Source organism: Psammomys obesus, unplaced genomic scaffold, assembly GCF_907164565.1.
Source record: "Psammomys obesus unplaced genomic scaffold, mPsaObe1.curated_primary_1811, whole genome shotgun sequence".
Classification (NCBI taxonomy): domain Eukaryota; kingdom Metazoa; phylum Chordata; class Mammalia; order Rodentia; family Muridae; genus Psammomys; species Psammomys obesus.
The window spans coordinates 214,112-228,423 of record NW_026596117.1 but is presented as its reverse complement, the minus strand read 5'-3'; the positions used below and the strand labels follow the sequence as shown (position 1 = coordinate 228,423).

Sequence of the window (14,312 nt, the reverse complement as noted above, 5' to 3'; positions counted from 1 at the left end):
AGATAGATAGATAGATAGATAGATAGATAGATAGATAGATAGATAGATAGACAGACAGACAGACACAGACAGACAGACAAACAGACAGACAGATAGATAAAATTCAGGGTTTGGGTAAGTAAAAATTTTAGTGTCTTCCTGTATACAGCATGTAGATAGTCTCACTTGGAAATTATCACTTAGGGATTTATTTTTATCAACTAATTTCGAAGTTGTTATTGATTTTGAAGGTACTAAAGGTCTATATTCCTTTAGATTTAAATCAATTTAGATCTTAGAAGGCTTATTTTGGCAAATGGCACCCAAAAAAAGGGTAGGGAGATAGTAATATACTGACTTTCTGAGCTCTGTTCCTTTTCCTTACTTTACGTGTATACTGACAATTGGGGAAGAGCTTCTTCTGATATTTTCCTTGCAAGTACACATGTAACCAGGATCTGATTGCCTCCTCAGTGAGCTACACAGCTTCAGTGAAAGGGTGTTGGTCAGTCTGATGTTTAGACATGGTTTGAACGCCTCCCAGGGCTTGATGCACTGCAATTTAATCCCCATCGCAATGTAGTAAGAGAGTGAAAAGCCACAGTGTTTAAAGGTGGAGCATTAGGGAGGTGACTCAGTTTAGATACGTGTATTAGGGCAGAGCCCATGACTGAAGCCTGGTAGCTCTGAAAAAGAGTGAGAGAGTACTATGTAAGTGTTCCTCGTCTTTGTCTGGTGATGTGGTAGGTCTCCTTCTGATGCCAACAAGAAATAAAGGCCATCATCAGATGCCTTTGACTTAGCACCTTCCAACCGTGAACCAAATAAGCCTTCTTTTGTTAGGAAATAGACTATTGAAGTATTTCACTATGCCAACAAAGCAGACCAATACAAATTATTTCCATTCTGTCCAAATTTGGAGTATTGGAACTAGAAGACACTTTGCAAATTATATTAATTTGATGCCTAAATTAACATACAAGAGAAAAAATGTCCAGAACAACAACAACAACAAAAAGTCATCTACCACGTATTGCCACATCACTGACTGACCACTGGTGATAGAACTCGCTCTTCAGTTCTCTTCCCATCACTTCATATCATAAATTACATCATCAGCCAAGAAACTTTCCAATTGTTGTCTATGTATATAATGATGAGAATTCATCACTGAGGCCTTTGTCCTTTCAGTCTATGGTGCAAATATTCTTGTATACCAAAAATTGATATATTCAATGTGCCTACAAGTAAGCATAGTGTTTACATATGGATCTGAATGGTTTTAATCTCTACATTCTTTTGCTCAGAGACTCTTCTATGGGTTGGGAAAGAACCTTATTCCACATCAGCCTCACATTCCCCTAGTTTCTGGACTATGTTGATCAAGAATAAAGCATTGGTGTAGAAAAGATGAGTGGGAGGGACATTCATGAGCAACTAGATGTTACTTGCTCTGGCCTTGCTGATACAGTCTTCTAAGTCAGGTATTCTGAGTTTCGTTTTGGATCCCTTTTGTATGACTTTCTATCAGTTTTCAAAGATATATAGGGATCATCTGACTGGGTATTTTAGAAACCATGACATCCCAATGTCATAAACACAAATAAGAAGCCACTCACCATAGTTTCAATTTTCTGGCTCATTTCAGTGAAATTTTTAGAAGCCTCTCTTCCAAACTCAGAATACAGCTTGTCGCTTGTGAACCGCAATGTGCTGTAGTAATTGTAGGTCCTCCTGTGATCTACAAGGGAAGAGGCAAAACCCGTCACAATCTTTATCAGATGTGTGATGCATCATTATCACTCCATTCGGTGACTACTAGCAACACTAAGACAAAAAGGAATGCTCCTACCCTAGTCATCTGCTTCATCATCCTGCTCCAGGCTCCAGAGCCATCTCAAAATAAAGAGAAATACCCATCCTACTTTAATATGGCGTGTAAGAGATGTGAGAAATGCCTAGTTGCTCCGGGGTGCTGTGTAAACACCACAGCAGAGCTGTGTGCTAATTATACACATGTTACCCGTTCCCTTGCCAGCCCAAAGGATATCTAGTCATGCCATCTGCATGAACACATCAGGTTTTATTCAGAAACTTCCCAGGGCTGAATTATTTTATATTAAAGAAGTAGAATTCCCCCCAATACACACACACACACACACACACACACACACACACACACTCAGTAAACTATTCATCAATTCTGGACTCCAGCATGAGAAGTATATTTTTTTTGGAGATGGAAATGTGGATAGGAATTGAGGAAACAGACATTTAGGGAGCTAGAATTGCCACCTGGTATAACCTTCTGAAGACACTATAGAGGTTCACTGGGATCCTTTGTCACAGAACTTATTTTTCCCACTGGGTTTAGGGTATGTCTTGTCTGCTTCTTAGCCACCTGTGTCCAGTCTCTGCTAATGCACACAACCTGCTACTTTGTCCTGTAGAGTAATGTAGTATAGTTTTCCTCTTCTACAAGCAAAAGAGTCAGAGACTTTGTGTCTCCCTTCAGTGAACAGTAATGCCTACCACATTCCTGTGAGAGACATTGTAGTAAGCATTGTAAATATGATAGTAACCTAAGACCATTGAAAATGGTTATTGTAAGAAAATGGACTGTGCCTCACCCAGACTCAGGCTCCTTCCTCTTCTTTCAAGCTGATGTTGATGTAGCCAGTACTCAGCCACACATTAAACAGTAATGTTATAAGGAAGAGGATAATAGGTCCCTTTATTCACTTAAACATAGCTTGTGATTTTTTTTAATTATAGTTTGCATCACTTGGATTTGTCATTTCGAAGAGGTAAGACATAGACAACTATCAGCACTTTCATATGGATCAAGCACAGGAATAATTACATAATCAATATTGTACCTTGCTCTGCAGACTTCAACAGGCCGCTATGTTTTAGTAATTTTTCCAGCTTCTAGTATTATATTATCTCTCTTATAATTGAATGACTATTGGATATGATAAAAATATGAATGAAGGCTGGGTGTGGTCGTATGTCTTTAATCCCAGCACTCGGAAGGCAAAGGCAGATGGATCTCTGTGAGTTTGAGGCCAGTCTGGTCTACAAAGTGAGTCCAGGACAGCCAGGGCTCTTTTATACAGAAAAACCCTGTCTCAAAAAAAAAAAGAATGAACATGAGTTTGTGATAATTTTCTCAGGCTTGTAATTCTACAAGTTGTAATGATGTTCTTCACTGACAGAGCCACTTGACATTCACAGCACAGATAAGCGTAAATAAAGGCCCAAAGGTTTTGAACATGAGTTATACAATCAGTTCTGAGCTGAGCTTTTTAAAGTGAGCGCCAAATGATGGTTTTCCAAACCTAGTCACATTCGTATTTATTCTGTAACACAACTACTTAGCTTGGCATGTAAATTCCTAAACGTTCATTGTTTTATCTAATCTATTGTTAGTTTCCACCCCCAGATAGTGTGTCATTCATGGAAAATAGTAACATACAAGAATCACTGTTTGTTCAGGTGTGCTGTGTGGGCACTGGAATTGTGTGTTTCTGAACTGATCACCCAAGTAGTATGATACAGGAACCAACTACTGGAAAACATGACCCAGTTTTCAGTGTACACATACAACTAAGACCCATAATCTTGTAAAACCTGGGTTCATGAAAATGCAAAGGAGATGAAGGAGGAAGTGTTTTTCTCTCACAAAAGTGACCAAGCCTCTAACATTACTAGGGCTTTCTTATGAAATCAGAGAGCTCTAAAAGTAATTCATTTATTTTTTTATCACTCAGAATTGAACAAACATTTATAATGTACCTAATATATGCCAGGCTCTTTCCATTTTTGAAAACATAAAAGTTAGTAAATCGTAGACTTACACATGCATCGAGAAGTAACAGTATCTTTATGGCAGAGCTGTATTGTAATGTTATTATAGCAACTCTTTTGGATTAAAAGTATACCAGAGAAATTTCTATTATCAAAATAAAGATACTCCAATTTTAAAGACCTGCATGTGTAAAAATTCCACCTAAAAAAAAATTTGCTTTAAACATTGTTCTTCTTTAAACCACCCAAAGGTGATGTATCTGCCTTGCTTTGGAAACTGAAATTGTACTTTGTAGCTAGCAGAGGAAGATAACCAGATTTATATCCCTCTTTCTCTGTATAGAAAAGCACCTTCATCAAATTCCCAATTAAATTAGAATCAAGTGGTTAGCGTCTATGGCTTCATGGTCTTCAAGAGCAAAACATAATCTAGTCACACAGGGGGATATTAAACAAAGATGTCATAGTTGAGTCAACTAATTAAAACCCGAAGCCCAGTATAGGGAAACTTTAGAAGGGTTGTTGTATCTGTAGTCCCCTGGGCACCTGCTTAATAACAGCAACCAGCAGACCATCTGGCAGTGAGAGACCTCAAAAACACAGAGTGAACCTCCTCATAATTAACCTCAGCATTCCTTGTCCTCTGTCATCACTAATGTCCCAAGATGAGATTGTAAATGACATAGGCACTTATTTAGCAATATGCCATTATGAACGTCTCTCCTACTGACTTAGAACAGAACAGAGCTTAGACCTCTACGATACTTCAGTGTGAAATTCATTTATTGGAATGTTAAATTTTTGATGAACTAGATTTTTTTAATAAATGCTATTGTCCTGTGATCTCAACTAACTTAAGATACTGTGTTCTAGTTAACCTGTGGTCTTCCCCTAATTAGGACTTCTTTATCACTTGGCAGTTATTTTGAAAAGTGGCCTTCTGTTCCTAGCAGGAAGCTAAGATAGAAGGATGGACCTTCTTGGTTTGTGAAGATTTAAAAAAATTCATTCAAAGAGTTCTTAGCTAATGCAAATAAATAATGGTGATGGAGAAATAACCCTGAGGCAAGCCAAAACAGGAAACTCCATGAAGAAACAGTTGGAGTAAGTCACATGATGTTGAAGCATCTCATACTTACTGTATCTGACATAGTGAACAGTGAGTCCAATGCACACTGCCAGCACAATCAGGGATAAGAAAGAGATGAGGCCAATAACCCAGGGCTCCACACAAGTTCTCTTCCTGGCCCTCACCACAGGTGACCTGAGGAAGAAAGTCAATACAGAGATTATATGGATACACATTCCTCATCTACAGTTTAGGCAAGTTAAGAACATCCAGAGGACAGGGTGCTGCGTCCTTCGTAGCTGCTGAGACGAGTCCTGGTTCTGAATGCCTGAATGTGGGCAAGTAATTTGACCCCTCTGTGCCTTAGTTTCTTTATTTATAAAACAAAGATGATAGGAATGGTCCCTATGTAATAGGATTACTTGTAAGGACTAACGTTCCATATGTAAAGTAATGACTGTTCTGGCTGGCCTGTACATGGGGCTTCCTAAAGAGTGAGTTGTCATATGTCCAGCAAGCTGATTCCAAGCTACAGAGTAGGGTGCTGTAGAGATACACATTTAAAGTTTATTTCTAGACAGGAGAATGTTAAACAGTTTTTGAACTGTAGTAAAGCTTGAACCACATACCGGGTTGCAGACCTAATTCTACTTGCCTTCTAATTGTATGATTAAATTCCAAACCAAACCTTGAGGCTGCACAGATGGGATTACAGAAGACCTCTGAAGAACCCGGATGATTGAGCTAACACTCACCTGTAAGCTTTAGTGATGTCATGGGAGCCTTTTATGTGTGACTTCATATTCCCCTCAAAGCACAACCACGCTTTGGTTTGGTTGGTAGCATTGACGACCATTTGGGTTATATATTCTAGTTGTTAAGCAAATGCAAACACTAGAAAGAATAAAGTCAGTGTTTGGCTATGAGACTTTTTGTTTGTTTTTGTTTTTGTTTTGTAATGAACTGTTTCTCATGACTATAAATTGAGTGAAACAGGCTTCTTTCTTTCTAGAATGCTACTCATCCAACACATAAAAGATGTAGAGAATGTACTGTCCTTGTGGAGGCATTGTGGGTACTGAATCCCATTAAAGAGGATTGTACTTTCAGCCTTTTCATTACTAGCTCTGACTCAGGCTCAAACCATTCAAATGCTGAGCTAAGTTTCTCCACCTACCAATAAAGCATAGGACACAAATCCTGTCTGCAGCTCCCCAGTGAGCTCAGGGAGCTTCTTGCAAACTGCAAAGCACTTGGCAATAAATACTTTTTACTTATAGAAATCAAGAAGAATTGTTGCTTGGTGATATAGGACCACCAGGAAATATTATAACATCCATCCTGAAGCAGAATCAGTGCATCTTTGTGCCTGGACACTGGATAGGGAAAATTGGTGTCACCATCTCCACAGGCTTCTGCCTGCCCCTGCTGCAGGTTATGGGATACAGTAGGTAGGCCCAAGGGACCCTAGTTGTTTCATTTCCTTCTTGCTGTGATTTTCCCATGGGATGGTAGCCATGGAAATTTCAGAGTCCTCTCTCTAACCAATTTGGTCTCCCCTGAGTAGGGTTCCAAACACCTGTACCTAGAACAGCAATAACTACAGTATAAAAATATATTTTCATCAGGTGTTTGTTTTTCCCTGCACACTTGTGCCCAGGAAGCTCCCCAGCCTGCCTCCTGTCCCTTCTGTCTCTGAATGCTTGCTATTCATCTAGTGCAGAAGACGGGGGATGCATACAGCAGACGTAAGCAAGACTTTGGGGTTAATACGGGTAGAAAGGTGCTTTAACCAATGTCCGTGCATGCCAGATGAGGAATATCAATGTATGCTTATAGAAAGTGGGACAGATTTGCCGGAAGTATATGATAAGTATGCTGAGATATGAAGTATGATGAGTTGTATTTGTTTGACAGTGGTTTTTAATACAGACAGACATCCAAGCTAAGCAGTCACTAAGTGATAGGGGCAAATGGCCAATTAACCGTTTAATAAAAAAAAAAAAAAACATGATGATGAATATGAATGAGATGTATTTTACATTCTATTTTTTAAATAATTATAGTGTATGCATAATAAAAATACAGGAGGCACTGAATTATTAGCAGTAAAAAATGGAATAAGACGTGAAAAACCCTTTTATTTGAACCATACATGTTTTCATTTTATGGTAGACTATCTTTAAACAATAAATGCTCTTTTGAATTAAATGGAGAATAGAGAAAAGAGATGATAAAGAAAGCTTATAAACAATTGAAAAATGACTGAGGCAGATCAGATCTGGTGTGTGTGTGTGTGTGTGTGTGTGTGTGTGTGTGTGTGAAGTTGATTTCACTACTGTGCGAAGACACTACAGTGACTTCCTTCCCTGATTCCCACGATATCCGAGTGACTTGTAAAGAGGCAAGAGGGATAGCATGAGACAAAGACAGACAATTTGGACAATTATGAGTGTGTCTTTCTGAGTGCTGCCACCAGCTCCTTTACCATGTAAATATCCCACTAGACGTAGGACTCGCTCATGTTTTCTCTGTATGAAAAAAAAAAGGATTGTTTCCCCACTCCTAACCTGAGGATCCTGCAGTCATAAACATGGTAAGTCATTTTATTACATTGAATGTCCGTGTGAAAGAAATATACAAATATCAGTAGTAATTATCATCATTACTCTAATTATTAATAGTAGTATTAATAATTAGTATTCATGCCCACATTACTAGACATTTGCCATTTGAAACACTATCTCTTCATTTCCTTAGCATTGTTCATCATGCCAGTTAACTTTTTGTTTTGTTATTTTGTTTATTAAGGTACAATTTATCATTTTTAGTTACCTTGTTTTTCCTCAGCAAGTCATTTGGTACTAACTGCTCCAAAGTAGGTATGATTACAGAGTGTTTTCAAAATCATCAATAAAATGGAGGAATAAATCTATTCTCATATCAGTGGATGTTCGTGTAATCAGATGCCTCTTGCATAAGAATGCTTATCCAAACACTTCTTTGCCACTCCAAAACATAGCTAAATTCACCTAAATTCACCCTAACGTAGACTTTCTGGATTCTAACTCCTTCAAAGATTTCAAATTGCCAAATTGCTGTCTCATTTTTCTTTTCATTTGGGGGAAATGTATAATTAATGAGAGGTTGAGTAAATGCAGGAGTTAAACGTACAGATATATTTGACTGGTCTTAAATTGCTGGAAGACAAGCAATATTCCCCACATTCTGTGACCAATACCATTTCTTAATATGTCAGTTTTAGAACAGTACTATAAAAAGAAAGGAAGTAACAACAAAAAGTGAGGGAGAGAGAAAGGTGCAAGTTTGCCCCCAGGGAGTGAGTGATTAGGTAAGAAGCTTAATGCTCCTGAGGCGGGCTTGTCAGAACAAGCCCATGTGTAGCTCAGTCAGGGCCTTGCTCTGAACAACAGTGGCGCTCAGATGTCTTCTTCATTCTCCCTGACGGTAAACAGTGCTGACATAGCCCGTGTCCTCTTCTCAGCAGCTCCGTCCCTCCAGCTGTTCTAACAAGCATGCATGTCCATGATGTCCATAACTTGATCCTAAAGAACTATCATCATCTTCTTCAGCCGGAGTCTGGCCAGCTTTTATGTGAAGTTTCAAGTAATAGATCTTTCTGGTTTCTAGGCTTGATGGTTCTCTGCTAGAGATACTCAGTTCTGTCACTGCATCCTAAAAGCAGCCACAGACAATACAGAATCAAATGAGCACAGGTCTTCATTTCTAGAGGCTGATATTTAAATTAATTATATTTTTTAATTGTCAAAATATTTCATGGCCTCTTTTGATTACTTCAATCGCTTAAAAGTGTGAAAACTCTTTTTAGTTAAATCACCATATACAAACAGGTAATGATTAGATCTGGTCCTGAAACTGTAGTTTGCTATGGCTGGTTAATGGGTAGCCTTCAAGTCAATACTAATGATCCTTTCCTGCTCTAGTCTGGCAAATCTGTCACCCATTCCACTGCCAATAAACTTGTTTTGGAAATTGTACTAATCTCCCAACAGTATTTGACCCACAGCTTGATAACAGTTTTCTCTTTCAGCTCCTTATTCGCTGAAACACTTTCTGTTCTAGTAAAACGTGTTTTTATAAGTACATAGACAATGGTTTAGAGATCAAACCGATGCTGCTTTCCTTAACAAGCTTTCCCTATTGCCTATTATGTAAAGTATCTTATGTAAAAGTATATTTTTGCTCATCACATTAAAATGTTTCTGTCTATTTAAGAGATGATTTTAAAGTTCTATGCTCTGGTTGGTCTTTTCACCCTGAGCATCATAATGACATCAAATTTTTATTTTGGTTGGTTGGTTGGTTGGTTGGTTGGTTGGTTGGTTCGTTGGTTGGTTCGTTGGTTAGTTTGTAGCTTCCTGGAGATAACCCTGACCCTCATCTCCCTGTATGCATTTTTACTATGTACTCAAATATTGCTCACTCTTCAGGAACTGAAACAAAGTTGACTAAACTAAGCTGCAAAAGGTCATTTTTCAGTACCATGCTATGGTGTTGGATCTTTCCCAATAAACGTGGAGTCCACCTTAGTTCCAGGAAATAACTTGGAATATTGACGACAAGGAAAGGCAAGACAGACCTTGTTAAGAATAATTGCTAATTCAGAAAGCAAGCCTCACTTTCATAAAATACTTTATGTGGTGATCAAGATTTACGGCTAATGTTACTATTTAACTTATATTTAAAGTCCATGAGTTTCCAAGTATATAGGTATTATATATATATATATATATATATATATATATATATATAAATATATAAATATATATATTTACTATATATATTTATAACAGTAAATATACTATAGTATAGTAAATATCTATATTTACTATAAATATATATACATATATTTACTATAAAACTGTTACCAAAGTTGAGAAAGTGAAAAGGCAAATAAGACATATTTAAAGGGTCATTGTATGCTATTAAATCAGAACAAGAAAAAGAAGAATGCCACAAGGTATTGTCATCCCAGAATCTAAGGCAGTGCAAATGTCCCAAGTCAGTGCCTCAGACATAATGGAGAGAGCTGCGGAAACGCTGTGGTGAGTGCAGGGCTGGCTGCACAAGAATGAGGACAAATCAGATCTCCAACACCCACATGGCCAGGCCTGGCAGCAGCACACACTATAATCCCAGCACAAGGAGGCAGAGACAAGTGGATTCCAGGAACTCACTCACCAGCCAGTGTGTCAGTGAGACACCCTGTCTCAAAATGCATGGTGGGGAGCAGCAGACAAAGACGCCTCACGGAAGCCTCCGGCCCTACGAGTGCGCACTCATGGGCATGTACACCGACACACATGAGTGCACACACTACATTTTTTAATTTACAAAAAAAAAATGATAATCAGGTTTGGTGTGGTGGTGCATGCCTTTGGTTCCAGCACTTAGGAAGCAAAAGTAGGCAGATCTCTGAGTTCAAGGTCAGCCTGGGCTAAAGAGCCAGTTCTAGGACAACCAGATCTACACAAAGAAACCCTGTCTCAAAAATAAAATAAAATAAAATAAAATAAAATAAAATAAAATAAAATAAAATAAAATAAAATAAAATAAAAAACAACATGACAATTAATCATTTACCCAGTGTTTACTAAGCACTCACTAGCTTAGTTTATAGGACTGTACCTGATTTTCCTACCCATGTAAACGCTCCAGCTACATCTATTGTGAGGAAACTTTGCACTATTAGGACGGTGCGATTTTTTTACACTTTCTTATATTTCTAAAACAAACTTACATAAATACCCGAGGTAAAAGCACGATAAAAGCTATAGGTGTGTGTAGGTAAGGTAGTGTGCTGCCTAATGTTATGTTGATTTGACACAAACTAGATTTATCTGAAAGGAGGGAACCTCATTTGAAAAAAAAGGCATCTAATAAGTACCAGCTCTATAGGGCAATTTCCTAATCGGTGATTGATGGGGGAGGGCTCAGTCATTGTGCTTCTATAAGAAGCAGACTGAGCAAGCTGTGATGAGCAGGCCAATAAGAAGCACCCCTCCAGGGCCTCTTGGGTACCTTCATGAGTTCCTTTTTGTACTGCGTTTGATGATGAACTAGTACAGGAAACTGGTGTGTGAAATAAACCCTTTTCTCTCCAAGTTGCTTCGGCCATGGTGTTCATCACAATAATAATAACCCTGATGAAGACAGGCAGCATGTTTTCATTATTTTGTAATGTATTAGTACATTGCTTGCATCTGAATGTATGCACCACTTGCATGTCTGGTGCCTACGGAGGCCAGACAAAGATGGCAGATCCTCTGGAACTAGAGTGACAGGTGGTTGTGGGCTATGGTGTGAGGCTGGGAACTGAACCTGAGTCCTCTGCAAAAAGCAATGTGCTCTCAACCATTGATATTTCCAGTTACCGCTATTAATTTGTTAAAGAGGCATTCAAGCAAATTGCTCTTATAAAATTGCAAAGAAAAAACACCATATTTCTATTCGTTCATTTACGTACAGAACACATCATGAACAGAATAACATTTCAAGACTCAGAAATCCCAACGTAGAATCTTCTTGTTACAGCAGATGACCGGAAGTGAGGGCTTTGAATATTAATCCTGATGGCTCTCATTTTCTGGCCGTGATCTAATGATGGCCACGGCTCCTGTCTGATAACCCCTCTCTATAACTACAGCCCTTGGTCATGCTCCACAACTTTTCCCTCTGAGCCACCATGCCCACTGCTGACGATTCTAGGGCACTTTAGTGTTCTTTGTTTTATGGCCCAGAAAATGGTCTATCATGATAGATTTTTTGCATGCATTTGAGAAGAATTGCACTCTGGCCTTCTTGGATAGAGTGTTTGCTACAGGTCAATCAGGCCAATTTGTTTTAGTGTTTTCAGGTTCTCTATGTCTTACCTGAGTTTCTGTCCACTTGTTCTGTCATATCCTGAAAGGGAAGAGTTGACCTCTCCAAGAGTAACTGTGAATTTGCCTATTTTACCTTCCAGCATTGTTTGCTTTATTTATTTGAAACCTCTGTTGTGTAACAAGGGTAAAGACATTCTGGACTGCCATCTTTTTTGGCCAATTTAGTCTTTATTTTAAGTATCTTTTCTCAGTCTAAAATCTCCTTTCTCTAAGATTAATATAGACACTTACATATATCTTTTGATTGGTGTTTGTATGCTATTTAGGTTTTTTTTTATAGTATGTTTAACTTTTTCTATATTATCACATTTAGAATGGGTTCCTTCTAGAAGAAAAACAGTCAGGTCTTCATTCTCTTACTTAACCCTATCTGAAAAAAAAAAAAATCTCTTCCAGTGTATATTCATGTTTGAATTTTTTAAATTACTTTCACTTGTTTGTGGCAAAGGACATACGTGTTAGGCCATGGTATGGAGATCAGAGGACAAGTCCCAGGTGCCAGTTTTCTCCTTCTACTACATGTGCCCTGGGGATAAACTCAGGTCATCAGGACTGGTCCAGGCCTTTACCCACCGACCATCCCTTCAGCCCAATCTTTTTTTTTCCCAACACGTTATTATCATCCTCATCATCCTCATCATCATCATCATCATCATCATTATTATTATTATTATTATTATTATTATCATTATTATTATTATATACTACAATTTATTCAATTTGTATCTCGCTGTGGCCCCCTCCCTCATGTTCTCTCAATCCCACCCTCATTCCCTCTTCTCCCCTATGCCCCTCCCCTAGTCCACTAATAGGAGAGTACCTCCTCCCCTTCCATTTCACTCTAGCCTATCAGGTCTCATCAGGACTGGCTGCATTGTTTTCCTCTGTGGCCTGGCAAGGCTGCATCCCCCAGGGGGAGGTGATCAGAGAGCCTTGCACTGAATTTATGCCAGAGAGAGCCCCTGCTTTCCTTAATGGGGACCTCACTTAGAGACAGAGTCTATGCGCTACATCTGAGCTGGGGTTTTAAGTCCTCTCCATGCATTGTCCTTGGTTGGAGTATCATTCTTTTCAGGACTCAGTTTTGTTTTTGTTTTTTTTTTTTTTGTTTTGTTTTGTTTTTTGTTTTTTTGTTTTTGTTTTTGGCTCTGTTGGTCTCCTTATGGAGTTCCTGTCCCTTCCAGGTCTTTCCATCTCCCCTTATTTCATAAGATTTCCTGTACTCTGTCCAAAGTTTGTGTATGAGTCTCAGCCTATGCTTCAATACCTTGATCAGTAGAGCCTTTCAGAGGCCCTCTGTGGAAGGCTCCTGTCCTTTCCCTATCTTCTCCTGCTTCTAATGTCTATCTCATTTGCCCTTCTGAATGAGGATTGAGCATGTTCCCTAGGGTCTTCCTTGTTGTTTAGCTTCTTTAGGACTATAGATTTGAGTATGTTTATCCTATGTTATATGGCTAATATCCACTTATGAATGAGTATATACCATGTGTGTCTTTCTGCTTCTGCAGCCTAATCTTTTAGTATTTAAACTCTATATATTCAATGTGGCTTTTGATGCATTGGATTTAGACTGTTTTACTTAGAAATATCTATACTGTAATAAGTTTTCCTATAAACACTCACATGACCCTGAGAAAATAATAATCTATTCTATATATTCAAAAACAGTAATAATCTCCTGTTATGAGATCTGTAACTTCAAGCTACTGGTTTCCATTGTATTACCTGGTGGATTATGACATGGGCTCTTTGGTTGTGAGCAGCCTGGGTTTATCCCTTACAGTGCCTTTCTTTAGCTCGGTGACACTGGGGAAGTTTCTTGCCTTCCTGAATCTACATTTCCTCAAATTGAACTAATGCCATAGCCCAATTCATAGGATCTTCCAATATCACAGGGTATATACATATATAGAGGTCCTGACGCCTTGCCAAACAAACAGTAAATTCTCAGTGATTGTTAGCTATTGTCATTGTTTCCTTCATAATATGAAACCAATTTGTTTTTCAAGTGACCTCACATGTGTGCGAGAGGTTATGGAAGGAAGACAGAGGAACCACCAGACCTGGCTCTAATCCATCCGCAGAAATTTTTCTTGACATTGGAGACCCACTTTAAGCAAAGAGCAATTTGACTTTGAGAAAAGAATGTAGAACAAGCATTCACCTTTTCGTTGACACAGTGCTAAGCTCTGAGTAGTCATGCTGCTGCCTCCTGGTAGCCACAGCATGGACAGTTTAGTGCAAGGATTAGAATGCTAGATTCCCCCAAAGCAGTGCTTAATCAGGGAGGAACTGACCGAGTACTTAACAATGGCTTGACTGTACTGTATGTTTCGAATGGCTGTTTTAAAGTGTCATAGATGTATATCAATTTATTGGTTCAGGGATTTTATTGATTAGAAAAGTTGAGATGCGAAGATAAATTAATTCTTTAAAAAGACAAGAACAATTGACTCTGATTATCCAAAGGAGTACTTAGGAGACCGAGGGTGATGGGATGATAGAGGCAGAGGGGAGGGTGGTAAAAA

General features: G+C 38.6%; 1 protein-coding gene across 1 annotated transcript in view; it reads right to left on the bottom strand.

Annotated features, from left to right (window-relative positions):
- Positions 1-5,714, bottom strand: part of LOC129692691 (transmembrane protease serine 11E) — a 23,352-nt gene extending 17,638 nt beyond the window's left edge. The window contains exons 1-3 of the mRNA XM_055629165.1: positions 5,614-5,714; positions 4,929-5,053; positions 1,599-1,720 (exon numbers count right to left, since the gene is read on the bottom strand). Coding sequence (XP_055485140.1) covers positions 1,599-1,720; positions 4,929-5,053; positions 5,614-5,714 — 348 coding nt within the window. The remainder of the gene's footprint in view (positions 1-1,598; positions 1,721-4,928; positions 5,054-5,613) is intronic.
- Between the last annotated feature and the right edge of the window lie 8,598 nt (positions 5,715-14,312).